The sequence below is a fragment of the Peromyscus californicus genome, unplaced genomic scaffold (genome assembly GCF_007827085.1).
Source record: "Peromyscus californicus insignis strain IS unplaced genomic scaffold, ASM782708v3 Scaffold_6__1_contigs__length_162567912, whole genome shotgun sequence".
NCBI classification, from domain to species: domain Eukaryota; kingdom Metazoa; phylum Chordata; class Mammalia; order Rodentia; family Cricetidae; genus Peromyscus; species Peromyscus californicus.
In genome coordinates, this window is record NW_026294584.1 from 22,001,411 (window position 1) to 22,021,704 (window position 20,294).

The 20,294-nt window shown below is 39.0% G+C and overlaps 1 protein-coding gene across 3 annotated transcripts in view; it reads left to right on the top strand.

Moving 5' to 3' along the window:
- Sdhaf3 (succinate dehydrogenase complex assembly factor 3) overlaps positions 1–20,294 on the top strand; it is a 54,936-nt gene that overhangs the window by 21,016 nt on the left and 13,626 nt on the right. The window contains exon 2 of one of the 3 annotated variants that reach the window (XM_052720804.1): positions 6,495–6,736. The exons of the other annotated variants lie outside the window; for them this stretch is intronic. Within the exon in view, the coding sequence (XP_052576764.1) occupies positions 6,495–6,736 (242 nt within the window). The remainder of the gene's footprint in view (positions 1–6,494; positions 6,737–20,294) is intronic. 3 annotated transcript variants of the gene reach the window in all.

The following is a 20,294-nucleotide window of genomic DNA, read 5'->3' on the forward strand; positions in this document are numbered from 1 at the left end:
TGTGTATGTGGTATGCATTGTTTTCTCTTCTTCTACAGTTTGCTTTTCATCCTCTTAGCGTCTTTTTGGAGCAAAAGTTTTTAGTTTTGATGGTCTAGTTTATCAGGTTTTTCCTTTTATGAATCAGGTTTTAGTGCCTAGTGTATCAACTTTTCATCTGCCCTGAAGATTTGCTGCTGCTGTTTTTTTTTGATGGTGTGTTAGCTTACATTTGACGAAGTTCATTTTGAATTAATTTGTGTGTGCAGTGCAGGGTTTAGTTCAAGGCTTTTTTTTTTTTTTTTTTTGCTTTACTCTTCTGGATGTCCAGTTCCTCAGTCTCACTTGTTGGAAGGCTGTTTCTCTTGCATTGAATTGCTTTTGTATCTTAGTAGAAAGCTCAGTCAATTTGTGATGTGTTTCTAAGTTTACTATGTCGAAATGTTCCAGTTTTAAAGTTAAAGTAAAATTAAGACAAAGCAAAAGGAATCCTATTCCTCTAATTGTCTCAGTAATTGTGTGTTAAGTGCTCAGTACTCGCATTGGTTGTGGACACTCCCTTGGACAAGGTAGCTTGCAACACCTCTATGTACTGATCTCTGTTTTTAGGTCCACTCCTTATCTTTGAATTTTAAGTTAATTTTTAGGTTAGCATGCATGCATATGAAGTGATGTATTTCATTATGACACTTCACATGTGTCATTATGCCTCATTACCATCTCTTCCCTCCCAGTCTACACTCCTCCAGCCCATGCCCACTGTCCCCTCTTGCTGATTCCTTCTATTGCCCTCTCCTTACCCCTTTAGACTTCGGTTAGATGGTACTTTGTTTCGGAGACCTTTCCTGCACCAAGTCCCATTTCTCAGCTGAACTGTTCCCATTGAACTCCATGTTCATTTCTATTTATAGCAATCATTATACACTCATTCCTTTTCATTATTCCTCAGTGGTAATTACTTTCCCTTTTGTCTGCTGCACCAATAAATTATAAGCTACTTTGAGCCAGAAATTGTGAGGTCATTTTGTATGCCTCACATCTGACATTGAGAGTACACACAGTAAATAATTGCTGATGTATGAACAGTAAGCATCATATCTCTTCATTTTTATGGTGACTAATATTATTTTCTAGAGTTATAATCTCCATACTTTTGAAGCATATATCATTTATGTGAACATTTATTGTTTTATAAATTCTGAAATGTCAAAAATTAATATCCACTTAAGGGAAGAGTTCTTATCAATAGTGAATGTAAATTTGCACACCAAATGTTTCAGAATGGGCTGATTTTCTGCTGAGTAAACACAGCTGGATAGTAGCTTGTGTGCACTTGCATAAACAAGTGCACATGCACATCTGTCTGGAGGGCAGAGTGGGTATCACAGTGCCTTTCCCAGTTCTCCACCTTGGTTTTTTAATTTGATTTTTATTATTTACACGTATGGGTGTTTTTCCTCCATATCTGTCTATGTACTACTTTCATGTGTGGTGCTTCTGGAGGCCAGAAGAGTACATCAGATCCTCTGAAACAGATGGTTGTGGGTCGCCATCTCCCAGGTCCTCTGGAAGAGCAGCCAGTGCTCTTCACCACCGATCCATCTCTGCAGCCCTCCACCACTTTTATTGTGACAGGACTTGACTGAACCTGGGGCTCACCATTCAGCTGGACTGGCTGGCCATTGAGCTTCAGGTATCCTCCTGCCTCTCCCTCTGCAGGACTGGTGTCCTGGCTATGTGCTGCTCTGCTTGACTTTTTCCCTCCATGGATTTTGAGGAAGATAGAACTTAGTTCCTCATGCATGAGCAAAACCCACGTTACTACCTGAGCCATCTCCCCAGGAGACACGTGGAGTCTTTTTTTATTTTATTATTTTTTTTTATTTTGCAATACAATTCAGTTCTACATATCAGCCACAGATTCCCTTGTTTGCCCCCCCTCCTGCCCCCCTCACCTTCCCCCTAGCCCACCTCCCATTCCCACCTCCTCCAGGGCAAAGCCTCCCCCGAGGACTGAGATCAACCTGGTAGACTCAGTCCAGGCAGGTCCAGTCCCCTCCTCCCAGGCCGAGCCAAGTGACCCTGCATAGGCCCCAAGTTTCAAACAGCCAACTCATGCAATGAGCGCAGGACCTGGTCCCACTGCCTGGATGCCTCCCAAACAGATCAAGCCAGTCAACTGTCTCACGCATCAGAGGGCCTGATCCAGTTGGGGCTATGAACCAATGACACGTGGAGTCTTAAAGATCTGATTATGTAGCCATTTTTGAAATAGGCCAGTACACATGTGAAGAGTATTAACGCAGCATTGATACATTGCTCCTAACTAAAGTTCGTTATTCACACTGGCCTGGTTTTTATGTGATGACCTCTTTCTGCTTAATAATCCCATCTAGAAGACCATAGGATAGTTAGCTGCTGTGTCTCCTTAGCCTCCACTGAACTGTGATAGTTTTTCAGATTTTTCATATTTAATGACTTTGATAATATCAAAGAGTACTATTCAGTTATATTTTATAGACTGCCCCCTTGTTGGCATTTTCTGACATCTTTTGTCATGATCATAAGGAAGTGTGGTGTTTGAGGAGACCACAGATACAAAGTGTCATTCTCTTCATATTATATTAAGGAATAATTATTGCCATTGTTTTACCTTGTTAATGGTTGATAAGCTTATATTGGTATCTAGTGCTTATATTAATTGTATCATTTTTGACCAAAAAGATTGTGTGTGTGTGTGTGTGTGTGTGTGTGTGTGTGTGTGTGTGTGTGTGTGTTGGCTTCTCTAGTGCTGCAGATTGTTCTGATAGGCATCTTTTAAGATTTTTATTCATTTTGTTGTTAGTTTAATTAACCTAGATGGTATGAGTTGTAAGTCATTTAACTGACTGCCAGTTTATAACACATTCACATTGCCATGTCTATGGCTATAATTAATATAAGCAGTAATAAAAAGTAACAGAAGACAGACACTTGTCCAGCTACACATATGAAGAGATTTCTGTTAGGAAACAGTGTACAGATTGTGACTTAAAGCTGGTCCATTTGGACTCCTTTAAGACCAATTGTTTTATTTCCACAAAGGTTTTCCCTTGGCCCCTTTCCACAGAGCTTTTTAACTTTGACAAAGTTTTTAGGAATAAATTATTTTATTCTGCAGTGTTATTTAAACTTGTAGAGATTTGATTCATAGGATTTTCTGAAAGTTGTTATAAAAGGGGCATGTATCTAGGCTTTTGACAGATTCCTATGTTACTGTATTAGTGAGTGGATTTTTTATAAAGCAGTGCTTGGATAGTGTAGGCTTTCACGTGTTACTACACTTAAGTGTGTGGTAACTGGTGATAGGGATTCAGCTCCGGTTTGTTGTGGTTTTAGGGGTGGGGATCTATAATCTTTAAATGAAGACATGCACTGTATGTGTTTAAGCTCTATTTTAGCATTGCCTTACTTCTTTTGGTGTCTGTAGACTTACTTGTTTATTTTAACATTCTGAAAATTGAAAACACCTTAAATCCTATTAAATGCTAGTGTAGTAACTGACATTTTAATGAAGCCTGTATGTGAAGAAATATGTTGTATTTTATGGTATGGAGTGGCAACATGGTTCAAGAAAGTTGGTATTTTATGTTTGACAGATTTTGGTATGTTTGCTTCCTGGATTCTTTGTGGTGTGTGTGTATGTGGTCTTTTAGCCGTTTTGTGAGGCTGTTTGGTTGTGGAAGCCTAGGTATTATGCAAGTGTAGGGCTTCCCCCATTGTTCTTCACGCTTTCAAATTTGTATGTTTTTCTTTCGATTACCTTTCTAGTTTCTTAAGTGACTCTCTTTATTGTCCAAGGCTGTTCTCTTATCTCATAGTCCCCACCAGAGGCGTTAGCCTTCAGAAGAATAATTGCATAGACTTGGATACAATTTGCATAGATTTCTATTGGCTGGTTTGTGTGTTTATTTGTAGTTTAAAAATCTGTCCATAGTTATTTTTTTTCAGTAAATTTTCATATATACTACTAAAACTCTTGACTTAGTGAAATAAACATACTCTAGGAAACTTAAACTTGAATGTATACTTTCATTACCTGTTGGTTTATATTAAAAATTTAAGATTTGATGGGGTATGGCCAACATGTATTACAAGAAAATAATTCATTGGAAAAATGAAGTCCATATATATGGTTTCCTTTAATGTTTTTGTTAATTCAGCAGTATAAAGAAATCTGCTTGCTGAAGTACTAACAGAACATAATATATAGCAGTCACCCATTTTCCGTTAAATAAGTTTCTTTCTTAGCAAAAGAGCATGCCTGTCTTCCAGGTTCTTCAGTTTCTTGTACACTATGTAGTTTGTTCCAGCTTCTTTAATCATCCCAATGTCTGGGTGGATTACAATGATAAATAATTTTTTTTTTGAGACAGAGTTTCTCTGTGTAGTTCTGGCTCTCCTGGATCTCGCTCTGTAGATCAGGCTGGCCTCGAACTCACAGAGATCCGCCTGGCTCTGCCTCCCGAGTGCTGGGATTAAAGGTGTGTTCCACCGCTGCCTGACTTAATCTACTCTTAAAAAGCACATTGTAAATATTCCTTTTAGGTAGCCTTTCTGTGAGGAATCCTTTCTAAGCAGTGGTACTGGACTCAGCTCCTTCAAGCCCTTTTACAAATGTCGGCATGACATCAGATTGCAGAAACATGTAGGTGCATTCTACGCCCATACTCTCTACACCTCCTGGTCTGAGGCTTTTTGTCCTTATTCTTGGTTAGCCTGGGGCTGGCTCTCAGCAGTTATCCCTTGCTGCAGGTAGCAGTGGCCTTTATATGCTTGACATGTTTCTCACAAAACTTCCCTGTGGCTCCCCTCAGCATTGGGAAAGTTCCACGAAAGGAAGAGAAAAGCAGTCCTTTTATGCTGCCCCCGTGCAGCGACTGTACTGGTCAGAACAGACAACTCCAGTTCTTTGAGAGTAAGGTCTGTTGTATTTTCCCTGGTGCTTGGTCCCTGTGTCTGGACTTTGGGCCGAGGTCTTTGAAGTTCTTTGCTTCTCTGGGGAGCCTGGGATGGAGTGAGACTTAGAGTAGCAAAATACGCAGGTCAAGAACCTGCTGTTTCTCTTGACTGAATACTTGATTTGGTTAGCTTCTATTAGTTTCTAGAACTATGGGAAAGTGAATTTTGACAGTTTATGGCCATCAGTTTCTAGAATTATGGGAAAGCGAATTTACTTGTTGCTCTATGGAGAAAGCCCAGTGAAATCCTCCACCCTGCCATTTTTGCTGATATCTAGTATTGAGATTTTGTGTGGGCATGGTTCTGTCTTGATGATGTGCTAAAAGTTGGCTAATGGAAAAGCATCCAATGGAGAGTCATTGTAGGCAATTGTAAATATATTAGAGAGGAAAGGGAGGGAGACTTCTGGCTCTGAAATTAGGTGTTTGAATAGACATTTGAATTTGTAGGTGGTCTCCTGGAGCAAATAATCAAGGGGTGGGGTCAACTGAGTGTTGGAAAACAAGAATAGTCAAGGTATATTAAGAAATTTGTGAAATAGTGGTGTCTGCTGATGTCAGGGCACTTCCAGATGACTGTCTAAGTGCCTGTGTCTCGGAACAAGGAACTGAGCAGGGACAGGACGTACGTTTCTAAAGGAGGAGCAGGCCCCAGAAGAAAGAATTAGCAGCCAGGCAGCCCCACTGTACACAGGATTGGGTTTATGCCACATAGCTTGGGCTTTGTGCCTCATTTGTATAGTATGGGCTTTATCTTGCATGTATATATCTGTTACATGTAGTTCTGCATGCAGCTTCATGTTTCATATGACTGATTACCATCTTAAATCCTCACTCAGGCCTGTGTATTTTGTGTTATTATATAACAAGCAATGAGCCACAGGCATCTTTAGACTCTGGAGGGCCTCTGTGCAGTGCCTCCAGCCTGGTCTAGCCTCCTGTAAGGGATGGAGAGATGGTTCCAGCTTTTTGCCAACTGCATTTTTTTTCATATACTAATTTTGAAAGAGTTTATAGCAGGCCCTCTGTATCTCACTTTCTGCCCTATTCTACCTCTTTTTTTTTTAAGCAAAAAAGGATTTGTAATTTACTGTAGAGTAACACATTAATTTCTGCTTGCTTTGTCTTCCTTTGTAATCTTCATCCTCTCCCCTTCTCTTCTCTTCTGATGATGTGAAAACACAAAAAGCCAGTTTTGGTGGCACATGTCTTTAATCCCAGCACTCAGGAGGCAGAGACAGGCAGATCTGAGTTTAAGGCCAGCCTGGTCTAATAGACAGTTCCAGAAAAGCCGGGGGTACATAGAGAGACCCTGTCTCAAACAAACACAAAAGAAATGAAACAAAACCCCACAGCTCTTGCCTCAAAGAGACCAAGAGAGCTTTTTATGGAGCCAAATATGAGGTGACCATGGCCCCAAAACACAGCTGTAGGTCACCCCCAATTTCATGTTCCAACATGATATTAATTTCATGAAGTTTTTATAGTAAAAGAATGTCCTGGCTTTTTTGTCAGCTTTATACAAGTTAGAGTCACCTGGGAAGAGAAAAGCTCATCTGAGGGACTGGCCCGTGGCCCTGCCTGTGGCTCTGCCTGTCTTGGTGATGGCATCAAGGGAGGGCCCAGCAGCTCCCTTCATACAGCACCGTGCAGGTGGGCCTGGGCTCTACGAAAGTTGGCTGATGGTGAGACGGAGTAAGCCACAAGCCACACGCCTCCATGCTTTTGCTTTAGTTCCTGCCCTGACTTCTTTGATGGTGAGTTATTTATTACTCGGAGGTGGTAAGATGAAAGAAACCCTTTCCTCCCCTAAACTGCTTTTGGCCAGACTGGTTTTTTTTTTAACTTTTTTTTTTATTCTTTGAATATTTTGTACAACATGTTTTGATCATATTCACCCTTCCTCCCCCAGATCTTCCTAGATTCACCCCCACTTCCCTTCCCACCCAACTTTGTGTCCTCCCCCCATGTCAAGACCAATTTATGCTGCCCAAATGGTCTTGGAAGTGTGACTTTCCACTGGAGTGTGGTCACTGTATTGGGTCCACTTTCAGAGGAAGCTGACCTGTCATTAGGTCCTCAGCTAGGGCAGAACTCTGTGTCCCATTCCCCTCTCCACGCTGGGATGTAGTCTGGTTTAGGTTTGCACAGGTCTTGTGCCAGCTTCACAGCTGCTGAGTTCTTATGTGCAGCTGTCCAGCTGTGCCCCGAAGACAATGTTCCCATGTAGTCAGCCACCTCATGTGGCTCTTACACTCTTTCCTCCTCCTGCAGTGGTCTCTCAGCCTTTAGAGAGGTGGTTCTCAACCTGGGGGTCGAACAACCCTTTCATAGAAGTTGCTTAATACCATTGGAAAACACAGATATTTCCATCATGATTCATTACAGTAGCAAATCACAGTTATCAAGTAGCAACAAAAATAATTTTATGGTTGGGGTCAGCCCAACATGAGGAACTGTATTAAAGGGTCACAGCATTAGAAAGGTTGGGTGTAAAATGAATTACTAAATGGTCTTATAAATAAAAAACCTAGAGCCAGATATTGGGCTTAAAACCGAGAGATCAGAGGAATAGGACAAGCCACAGCCAACCTCACCTTACCAACCCTTACCCTCCAAAGAGACCTACTTCCTGTATATCCATGCCTATATGCCTTTCTGTTCTGCATCTCATTTCCTCTCTCTGCCCAGATACATCACTTCCTGTCTATCTGTACAGACCTTAAGACCTCTATGGCTAGTGCTGGGATTAAAGGCTTGTGTCATCATGCCTGGCTCTGTTCCCAGTGTGGCCTTGAACTCACAGAGATCTGGATGAATGTCTGCCTCACAAATGCTAGGATTAAAGGCATGTGCTACCATTGCCTGACTTCAATGTTTAATATAGTGGCTGGCTTTTTCCTCTGATCCTCAGATAAGCTTTATTAGGGTGCACAATTTTTTAGGGGACACAATATATCACCACAGTTAGAGCTCCTGCTTTAGAGGAAGGAGTGTATTATCTGTGTTCCGTTTAGGTCAGGATGCTCTGAGTCTGGTTAGTGTTTTATCACAACAGAAAAGCAACCTAGAACACAGAAAAAGAAAGTAAGAAACAAGACACTTCATACACACTGACATGTCAGATAGAGGGGTTGCAGCATGGGGGTAATGTCTGCTGTAGGTCTCGGCTGCTGACATACTCTTAGCTTGTGGGTTGGCAAGGAGCCTGTTGAGTTAATCTACCCTAGTGGTAAGGATTAGGTCAGACACAGGTGGTCACTCAGTGACTGTGAAGTGGGATCTTCTCTATTCCAGCTTTTCCACTGTCACGATGTTCTCCTCAGCCCGCCCTTGGAGAAGGGTCAGACACAGTGCTGCTCCCTGGGATTCCAGTTCGTCCTCCCTCCTTCCCTCCCTCCAGTCCTCCTTTTTATCCTCCCCTCCTCTCCATCTTTCCTCTCTCCCGGGGCCTGGTACGTTCTGGGTGGTCTTCTGCAACCTCAGCTGAATTTGTGATTTCTTCAGGGAAGAGACCCAAGTGTTGTCTGTGAGACTCGACCTCACATTTGGTCTGCCTTAGAGGAAGGAATAATTAAAACAGTACTTTTTTTTTTTGCTTAGGTTTTATTAGAGAACTATTAATTGTGCTAAGTAAATGAGAGGCCAGATGTGGCGCATGCCTTTAATCCCAGCACTCAGGAGGCAGAAGCTGGCAGATCTCTGTGAGTTCAAGGCCAGCCTTGTCTATATACTGAGCTACATAGTGAGACCCTGTCTAAAAAAAAAAAAAAAAAGAATCTGAAAACATATTTTCTTATGTAATATAGAATGCAAATGGATATGTATATATGTAGTAAAGAAATGAAAAAGAACCGAGTGTAATTATGTACTTCATGATGACATGTTAGTAGAGAACTACACACGTGTCAGTGGTCCAATAAGATTATGTTACTTAGTGATGTAGCTCTCTTGAGTTTGTGTGAGTACATCTGTGGTCTTTGAACAACATTGAAATCATCTAAGTGTTCTGTCGCTAAGAGTAGGGCCTATAGTCAACATGGCCTTTAGTTTCCCTCTCCATTGCTAAGTCCTGAGCCTTAGAAGAAGCTGCTCTTACCCGCTCTCTGACACCTCCCCATCACGTTCCCCTTCCCCCTTGATCACCACATCTCTCATTTAACACTGTGTGTCCAGGTTTGCAGACACTAAGGACAGGCAGTGAGGTGTAATGTATCTAAACTTCCAAGCATGTTGCTAATTTCCATACTAGAGGCTTTCATTATTTGGAAATCTTAAAAATCCCACTATGTTTTAAAATACAATTTCAAAAGTGTATTTTGAAAATGTAGCCCTCTTGGCAATTTGAAAATATTTCATCTAGTGATGTGTAAATTATTATCTTTTTAAATATCTGTACATAATTGATTGGAAAAAGAAAGTTATGATCAAAGTAGCTTAATTGCTCCCTAAGAGTATTTTACCAAAGTAACTTTCCTTTTTTTAATTGTGAAAGGAGGACAGTGTATAGACTACTCATTGCAAGGAAAGATGTGAGAGGCATGCTTCCCAGCATGTTGGTTTAGAGAATGTTAGTGATTTGTATGACTACTAAGAAGTATAGTGATCTTAAGGAAACTCTACTTAGATCTGAATATTCAATATTTAATAGTATTTAAAATATTCTTATGCTATTATGACTATTAGTATAAAATAGTACCTGTATGCACTGTAGATTAAACTGTGTGAAATAGAGAAACGTCTATGGGGTAAGCACCATGAGCTTTATGTACTCTAGCACTCTACTTCCTGCATGCTCTTGTCTTTACAGGACCTTGAAAATGAGGGAGTAGGAAGGGTGTGGGCTCGTGAGTCCTGATGGGGCTGTTCTTGGTGTGCCGTCAGCTTGTACTGCATTTGTACCATTATTGGAGGGACCTGTGTGAGACTTGGTGCCTGTTGTGGTTCTCATTTTGTAGCATGAAGTTTCTCTGGTCGTGCCAAGCTCCTGCAGTCCTGTGGCCGCTTATAAAATAATCGCTCAGAAGCTTATATTAATTAAACTGCTCAGCCATTAGCTCAGGCTTACCACTGACCAGCTTTTACACTTAAACTCAGCCCATTCCTATTAATCTATATGTCGCCACATGTTCTGTGGCTTTACCTGTGCATTACATGCTGCTCCCTGGACGGCAGGCTGATGTCTCCTGACTCAGCCTTCCTCTTCCCATAATTCTCCTTGTCCACTTATTCTGCCTATACTTCCTGCCTGGCTACTGGCCAATCAGTATTTTATTAAACCAGTGTACAAAAGCATTCCTCAGCATCATTTTAATGGTTTAAAACTGCAGGTCTGCCTTGATAAATTAGGCAATGTATGAAACAAGGAATACTTCTCAGTGCCAAAACTCTGAGTACTTCCTCTAAGAACAGGATCATTCTCACCCTCTAAACAGAACAATCAAAGAAAAAGACAGCCAAATCAGAATGGAAGAAGGAAGGAACATCATTTTGACTTAAGGATGACATGATTTTTTAAAAAATTCACAGTGGCTTTATTGATAACTGGAAGCAAGTTAAGCATTTAGCAGCCAATATGTGACTATATTAACACACGTTGGCACACTACTTGGTAATAAAAATAACTATTGATGCATACAGCAGTATGAGTGAAACAAAATCATTTTGTTTAGTGAAATAAGCCGTACAAAAGAGAGTATGTATTGTGTGGTTCTAACTATGAAGTTCGACTGTAAAAAACTCTCAACACCCTACCAAAAAGCTATTAGAACTAATCAACAAATTCAGCAGAGTCATAGGATACAAAATGAACATACAAAAACCAGACATGCACTAACAGCTGCCTGAAATTGAGCCCATTTAGTAGCAGCAAAGAATGAAAATACTTGAAGATAAATTAAGAAGATGAAGTAATTGTGTGCTGAAAAACAAAAGTATAATGAAAGAAATGGAAAGCAAAAATAGAAAGGGATTTTACATTCATGGACTAGAAAAATTAATATAGTGAAAAATGTTCTTATTACCCAAAGCTACACTCTGATCCCTCTTAAAACCCCAGTGATGGGGCTGGACACGTGGCTAAGTGGTTAGGAGCACTTTACCAGGTTCAATTCCAAGCCCTGAAGAGTGGCTCACAACCATTTGTAACTCTAGTTCCAAGGGGTCTGATGCCTTCTTCTGACCTCTGAGGGTGCTAGGCACACATATAGTACACATACAGGCAAAATACTCTTATACATAAATAAATCTAAAAAAACATTAAAATTGTAAATGACTTTCTACAGCTATAGAAAAATAATAAAACTCATGGAATCACAATGGCCTGAGTAGCCAAAACCACTTTTGAAAAAGAACAAAGCCAGACACATAACAGTTTCAGATTTCAAAATACATTACAAAGATACAGTAATTAGAATAGTGTGTACTGCATAAAGACAGACCAGAGGAACAGAACTGAATCCTGAAATGAATCCACCATGCAGTTAATTTATCTTTTAGAGGCAGTGAAGAAGAGGTTAGTCTTCAGCAACTGGTGTTGGGAAACACTGGTTATCTACATAGGAAAGAATGAAACTTGGTATCTTACACTGTTCAAAAAATACCAACTCAAAATTGGTTAAAGACTTGCAAGCTAGACTGGGCACTGTAATAGACCAGGCCCTGTAATAGACTAGGCTCTGCAGTAGCCTGGGCACTTCAATAGACCAGGCACTGTAAAACTTTTAGAAGTAAGGTAGTGAGAGCGTTTGGCCATAACACTAAAAGTACAGACAGTAAATCTGAAATTGGGCAAGTGGAACAATATAAAACCAAAAGCTTCTTTCTGAAGAGCAAAGAAAACAGTCATAAAATGGTAAGACTACCCAAAGAGTTGAAGAAAACATAGAAACCATCCCTCTCATAAAGGATTTATCTTCAATGTATGTAAGGAACCCCTATAATTCAGAAAAAAGCCAAATCACCCAATTAAAAATATAGGACTAAGACTTGAATCGACATTGCTGTAAAGAAAATACACAAGTGGCAGATGTAAGAGAAGAAGCTCAGCATCAGGGTCATTAAGGAAATGTGAGCCTAGTCACAGTGAGAGCTCATTTTGTACCCGTTACGACAGGTATTACTAGGAAGGCATAGCAAATAGTGGTGAGAGTGTGAAGTCATCAGAACATTTGATTCCAAAGACAAAAATCAGAATACACGATTCCAAAGACAAAAAAGTATAGCCACTGTGGAAAATGGTGTAGCAGTGCCCCAAATTAAAAGCAAAATGCTACACTATCCAGAAATCTCAGTTATAGACATTTATTCAGAACTGATGGCAAGCTCTTGAAAAGATGTTAACAGTCCTGTGTCCACTGCAGACTATTCAGAAGAGCCAAGGTGTAGTAACAATCGTCAGGTGACTAGATAAGAAAATGCTTAGAATCTCACAGTATTCAGCATTCCAAAGAAGAATCTGCTATGAATAGCAACATAGATGACCCAGGAGGAAGTGTGCTAAATGAAAAAGACCAGGCACAGGTGACAGATGCACTGCCTGAGCCTTTACATAAGGTGTCTAAAATAGTCAAACTCATAAAACTGGAACACAGAATGATGGTTGTCATGGTGGAGTAAGGGGAAACAGTGTGGCTATGTACTGGAGATCTGCAGCTCATTGTACCTAGAGTTAAAACTGTATAGTACAATTAGGTGTCATGTGCCATACACACACAAGAAAAAACCTAAGTCCTGTAGTCTAGCTGTTAAGAGGACTTTTGCAGCTAGATCCAAAGGTCCAGTTCAGCTCAGTAGAGTGTGTAGCTATAACCATGTGTGCGCATTATGATGGTAACTGAGCACTTGTAGAAATTAATGTTCATATTCTAATCAGAGGATTTTAAATTGTATTTAAGAGCATTTAATATACTCCAAATTCTGTAAAGTTACTATATTTTAAAAGAATGGATAGAGCTCAGTGTGAAATGGCAGTTTTGTAACTACATATATCTTCTGTAGCTGATTATATTGAAGCATGGTATCACATTTATGAGAAAGAAACTGGTGCTTTACAGGTGGACTTGATGTATTCCACTTGGCACATGTATTATCTATGGTCAGAAATTGACCACCATGGAAATCTGCTCAGTTTTTCTTTAATGCATGTAACGCCTACACTTTTTATAATGAAGTTATTTACTAAAACCTAATGTATAATTCCACATGAATTTCCTAGAAATTTTACTATGCTGAATATATAGTTATATATAAATATAAGCAAATAGATCCATAACTACATACACAGAATGTGTTTTCTTTAGCTGATAATACATTGTAGTTTATCATTATCTTGAGATACTGCATACATTGAATTTCTATTTTAATATATTCAACTCTTGCTTTTTTTAACCTTTAAAATTATTGTTTTAAATGTATGAGTGCTTGCCTGCATGTATGTGTGCCCCATGTGTGTTCTGGGTCCCTGTGGAAGCCAGGAAAGGGTGTTGGATCTCCTGGAAGTGGGGTTACAGACAGTTGTGAGTCACCACATGGGTGCTGGGAATCAAACCCACGTCCTCTGGAAGAGCAGCCAGTGCTCATAACCAGCCCCTTGTTTTTTGTTTGAGACTAGGTCTGATGTAGTGCAGGTTAGCCTCAAACGTTCATCTCACCTCTATTTCCCAAGTGCAGGGATTTCAAGCATGTGCTACCACCACACTCAGCTAAGGTACTGAATTCTTTGCTTTTTGATTTCCTGTAGTCCTGAATGGTCTTGTTTGTACCGGAGGTTGACCTTGAATCCTTGTTCCTCCTGTCCCTCTCTTCCGAATGCTAGGAATACAGTCTGTGCCACTAGTCTAGCTTGAAGTCCTTTATTGAGGAGAGCCACCTCCCTCTGTACTTTATACCATCTAGGTATATTACCCAGAACAACGCAAACCAAAAACTAACCAGTGTGGCGTCAGTGAGAGGGTTCCGTAGGTAAAAGCACTTGCCACACAAGCCTTGCAGCCTGGCTTTGATTCCTGAAACACATGTAAAGGGAATGAGAGACCTGACTCCACAAAGTTGTTCTCTGACCTCCACACATACACAGTGACACACATACCACCACACATACACCACACACACTAATAATAACAGAATAAATAAAAGTGTTTTTACAAAGTTTTGAAGTTTAAGACACACCAAATTAAAAACAGTAAATCCTTAAATTATGGATAAAAATGAAGATAAAGAAAAATAGAATAAAATTACAAAAAACTTGCTAAGTAAGCTCTGAAATTTATAATTATTTTAATTATTGCTGATAATTTTTAAAGGTAAAATTACCCATAAGTTCTCATTGTCTCTATTGAAATTTACTTTGGCACTAAGCAACAATCCTTTAAATTATGTTACTATTTTCTCTTAGAGACATTCCGCTGATAGCCTAGGATCTATGTTAGCTTTAAAAATATATTTATTGATTCCTTGAAAAGTTCATGCAATGTATTTTGATCATATTTACCTCCTATTCCTTCCCACCAACTTCACATCTCTTTTTAAAAAATAACCCAGCAAGTCCAATTTGTATTGTTCTTATACTCTTGTATGTGGGGCCATCCATTACAGCATGATCTATCTACCAGGACCATATCCTTAAAGAAAACTCCCTGCTTCTGAAGGATATGGATTTTTTGTTAAAGGCCTTCTCTGTATCTATTGAGATGATCATGTGATTTTTGTTCATTCTATGATTTATTATATTTGTTTGCATATGTTGAAGCAATCCTAAATTTCTGAGATAAAGCCAATTTGTTAACTGTGAATGATCTTTTTGATATGTGCTTATATTTGGTTTGCAAGTATTTTGTTGAGAATTTTTGTATCTATGTTCATCATGGATCTATAGTTTTCTATTGTTTTATGTTGTATGTATGTGTGTTTATCTAGTTTTGATATTAAAGTAGTACTGGCTTCCTAGAAATGGTTTGGGAGTGTTCCTTCTATTTTAAAATAATTGAAGAAATGTTGGTTATAGATCTCCAAAAGTCTGGTAGAATTCTACTGTAAATGCATCTGGAGCTTGGCTGCTATTTTGTCTGTCTGTTTTTGTTTTTAGTTGGAAGAGTTTATGTATTTATGTATTTATTTATTGCTCTTCTATATCCTAGACCTATTTTAAGTTACTGATCTTATTATCTTAGTTATTATATGATTGTATTATATTTAATCACAGTTTAAAGCTTAAAATCAGTAGCAAAAGAAACAGATGAAAGTGTTCAAACATGGAGATTAAAAACATACTAGTGGATGATGGAGATGGAATGTGCTAGTGAAGAAATTAAGACAGAAATAAAAATTTCTTGGAATTAAATGAAAATATAACATGCCAAAACCTCTGGGGTAGGAAAGCAGTCCAAAAAGAGAAACTCTATAAAAATATCAGAAAACACAAATAAAAAACTTAGTGATGAACTTAAGAGTTTTGAAAAGCAAGGAGATAAAAGCAACCCAAAAGCTACCACTTTGTCTGAACAGTGGTTTCCTTTGCCTTACAGAAGTTTTTTCAGTTTTTTGAGTTCCCATTTATTAATTGTTGGTCTTAGTTCCTTCATTAATGGTGTTCTGTTCAGAAAGTCTTTTCCTGTGCCAATGCATTCAAGGCTCTTCCCTGCTTTCTCTTCTGCTAGGTTCAGTGTACCTGTTGAGGGCTTTGATCCATTTGGAGTTGAGTTTTGTACAGGATGATAGATATGGATCTCTTTGCATTCTTTATACATACTGACATCTAGTTTGACGAGCATCGTTCATTGAAGATGCTGTCTTCTTTTCCTTTGTGTATTTCTGGCTTCTATATCAAAAACCAGTGTCCATATGTGTGTGGGTTTATTTCTGGGTCTTCAGTTTCATTCCATTGATTAGTAGGTCTGTTTTTGTGCCGGTGACATGCTGTTTTTATTTCTGTAGCTTTGTCGTACAATTTGAAATCGGGGATAGTGATACTTCCCACAGTTTTTTTATTATTCAGGATTGTTTTAGCTATCCTGGATTTTTTGTGTTTTCATGTGAAAATATCCCTTTCAAGATCTATAAAGAATTGTGTTGGAAGTTTGTTGGGGATTGCATTGAATCTGTAGATTGCTTTTGGCAGGATGGCCATTTTTACTATATTAATCCTATTGATGCATGTATATGGGATATCTTTCCATCTCCTGATATTTTCAGTTTCTTCAGTGTCTTGAAGTTTTTATGATACAAATCTTTCACTTGCTTGATTAGAGTTATCCAAGATATTTTATATTATTTGAGGCTGTTGTGAAAGGTATTGTTTCCCTGATTTTTCTCTCAGCCCACTTGTCATTTGCATATAGGAGGGGTACTAATTTTTGTGTGTTAATTTTGTATCCAACTACTTTGTTAAAGGTGTTTATCAGCTGTAAGAGTTTCCCAGTGGATTTTTTTAGGGTCAGTTTTTATGTGTACTATCATCCGCAAATAAAGATACTTTGACTTCTTCCTTTCCAATTTGTATCCCCTTGATGTCCTTCAGTTGCCTTATTGCTCTAGCTAAGACTTCAAGTACTACATTGAATAGGTGTGGAGAAAGTGGACAATCTTGTCTTGTTCCTGATTTTAATGGAATTGCTTTGAATTTCTTTATATTTAAGTTAATGTTGGCTATGGGCCCCCGTGTCAAATTCCGTTCAGTCTTTTCCTGTCATTGTGGAAGAAAGTCCTTCTCAGAGCAATTAAAGAACCTAATGCTCAGCCATCAGTTCCTGGGATTAAAGGCATATGTGCTTCCTAGTACTGGGATTAAAGGTGTGTGCCACCACTACCTGGCTTTGTTTTCTCTCCTAGACCGAGTCAATCTCATGTAGTCCAGGGTAGCTTTGAACTCAAAGAGATCCATATGGATTTCTGCTCCCGAGTGCTAAGATTAAACATATAGGGCTGCCTGCCCTATATGTTTAATCTAGTGGCTTGTTCTGTTCTCTGATTTTCAGGCAAATTTTATTAGGTATCTCCATATACGGGCTTGCTATAAACTGCCTTTATTATGTTTAGGTATGTCTCTTGTATCCATGAGCTCTCTAGGACTTTTATCTTGAAGGGGTGTTGGATTTTGTCAAACACCTTTCTGTATCTAATGAGATGATCATTTGGCTTTTTTTTTTTCAGTTTGTTTATATAGTGGGTTACATTTATTGATTTTCATATATTGAACCAATCCCTGCATCTCTGGGATGAAGCCTATGTGATCATGGTGAATAACCTTTTTGATGGGTTCTTGCATTCGGTTTGCAAGTATTTTATTATTTTTACATCTATGTTCATAAGGGAAATTGGTCTGTAATTCTCTTTTTTGTTGAGTCTTTGTGTGGTTTGGGTATCAGGGTGACTGTGGCTTCATGAAATGAATTTGGCAGTGTTCCTTCTTTTTCTGTTTTGTGGACTAATTTGAGGAGTATTGGCATTAACTCTTCTTTGAAAGTCTGGTACAGTTCTATGCTGAAACCACCGGACCTTGGACTATTTTTGGTTGGGAGGCTTTTAATGACAGCTTCTATTTCACTAGGGCTAGAGGTCTGTTTAAATTGCTTATATGGTCTTGATTTAACTTTAATAAGTGGTATATATTAAGAAAATTAACCATTTCTTTTAAATTTTCCAATTTGGTAGAATACAGGTTTTTAATGTATAGCCTTATGATTCTCTGGATTTCCTTGGTGTCTGTTGTTATGTCCCCCTTTTCATTTCTGATTTTGTTAATTTGCATATTCTTTCTCCACCTTTTGCCTTTTTAGTTAATCTGGATAAAGATTTGTTGATCTTACTGATTTTCTCAAAGAACTTCCTCTTTGTGTCATTGATTTTTGTACTGTTCTTTTTTTCTCCAACTTTATTGATTACAACTACAGTTTGATTATGTCTTGCCATCTGTTCCTCTTGGGTGTGCTTACTTCTTTTTGTTCTAGAGCTTTCAGGTGTGCTGTTAAGTTGCTAGTATTAGATCTCTCGATTTTTTTTTTTATGAAGGCACTTAGTACTATGAATTTGCCTCTTAGAACCATTTTCATTGTGTCCCATAAGTCTGGGTATGTTGTGCATTCATTTTCCTTGGATTCTATAATGTCTTTAATTTCTGTCTTGACCCATTTTTCATTCAGTGGAGAGCTTCCATGAGTTTGTAAGCTTTCTGTTGTGGTCTAATAGGTGGTCTAATAGGATGCAAGAGTTATTTCAGTTTTCTTGTATCTGTTGAGACTTTTTTTTGTGTGTCTGCATATATGGTTAGTTTTGGAGAAATTTCCATGAGGTGCTGAGAAGAAGGTATTTTCTTTTGTGTTTGGATGAATGAAATGTTCTATAAGTATTTGTGAGGTCCATTTGTTTTTATAACATCTGTTAGTGCTAGTATTTCCCTATTTAATTTTTGTCTAGATAACCTGTCTATTGGTGAGAGTGGGGTAGTGAAGTCTCCCACTATCAGTGTGTGAGGGTCAATGTGTGATTTAAGCTGTAGTAGTGTTTCTTTTTACAAATGCAGGTGCCCTTGTCTTTGAGGCATAGATGTAAGAACTGAAATGTCATCTTGGTGAATTTTTCCTTTGATGAGTATGAAGTATCCTTCCCCCATCGCTTTTGATTAATTTTGGTTGGGAGTCTATTTTGTTAGTTATTAAAATGGGTACACCAGCTTGCTTCTTACGTCCACTTGCTTGGAATATCTTTTTCCAAACCTTTACACTGAGGTAATGTCTATCTTTGATATTGAGGTATGCTTCTTGTATGCAGCAGAAGGATGGGTCCTGTTTCACATCCATTTTCTTAGTTTGTGTCTTTTTTCTTGGGTAATTAAGTCCATTGATATTGAGAGATATCAATAACCAGTGATTTTTTATTCTTGTTATTGTATTTTCAATATTGTTGGTGATAGTGAGGGTATGTATGCACATGCATGCTTCCCTTTGATTTTGGTGGTCTAAGATTATTTATTCTATGTGATTTCATGGTTGTAATTAACCTCCTTATGTTGGAGTTTTCCTTCTAGCACCCTCTCTAGGGCTGCATTTGTAGATAAATATTGCTTAAATTTGGCTTTATCATGGAATGTCTTATTTTCTCCACCTATGGTGATTGAAAGTTTGCTGGGTATAGTAGTCTGTTCTGGCTTCTGTGCTCTCGTAGAGTGTGCAGCACATCTGTTTAGGCCCTTAGGATTTTAGAGTCTCCACAAGAAGTCAGGTGTAATTCTTATGGTATACCTTTATTTGTTACTTGGTCTTTCTCCTTGCGGTTTTTAATAGTCTTTTTTTGTTTTATACTTTTAGTGTTGTGATTATTATGTGTTGGGGGGACTTTCTCTTCTGGTCCAATACATTTGGTTTTCTGTATGCTTCTTGTACCTTTATAGTCACCTTCTTCTTTAGGTTAGGGAAATCTTTATGATTTTATTGAAAATACTTTCTGCCAGGCTGGGCAGTGGTGGCGCACGCCTTTAACCCTAGTAGTCGGGAGGCAGAGCCAGGCAGATCTCTGTGAGTTTAAGGTCAGCCTGGTCTACAGAGTGAGGTCCAGGACAGATACCAAAACTACACAGAGAAACCCTGTCTCGAACCGCCCCCCCCCCAAAAAAAAAATATTTTCTGTGTCTTTGAGCTGAGGTGATTCTTCTTCTTCTTCTTCTTCTTCTTCTTCTTCTTCTTCTTCTTCTTCTTCTTCTTCTTCTTCTTCTTCTTCTTCTTCTTCTTCTATTTCTATTATTCTTAGGTTTGGTCTTTTCATAGTGTGCCAGATTTCCTGGATGTTTTGTGTCAGGAAATTTTTAGATTTAACATTTTTTTTGACAGATGTATTGATTTCTTCTATTGTATTTTCTATGCCTGAGATTCTTTCTTCCATCTCTTGTATTCTGTTGGTGAAACTTGCCTCTGTAGTTCCTGTTCACTTACCCAGATTTTCCGTTTCCACAGTTCTTTCAGTTTGTGTTTTCTTGTTTGATTCTGTTGGGCATAAGGTCAGAGAGAAAAGGGAGACTGCAGCAGACTTTCTGCTGCAGAGCTGGGCGTGAGCCTGGGGTGATTGGATCTGGAGGAGCAGAGGAGAGGTGTGATCCACCATCAACCTACTTGTTGCCCTGGCGGGAGCTGCTCTTGGGTTAGCAGGGGTGCCTGCTGTGGCTGGGGGCTGGTCCAAAGCAACAAAAGGAGACTAGAAGGGAAGGTCTGTGGGATCCACAGAAGATGGAACAGGGGCACAGGGAAGGCTGTCACAGCTGCTCTGCTGCAGAGCTGAGGATGAGCCTGGGGGATTGGGTCTAAGGGGACTGGAGAGAGCCAATTGTCA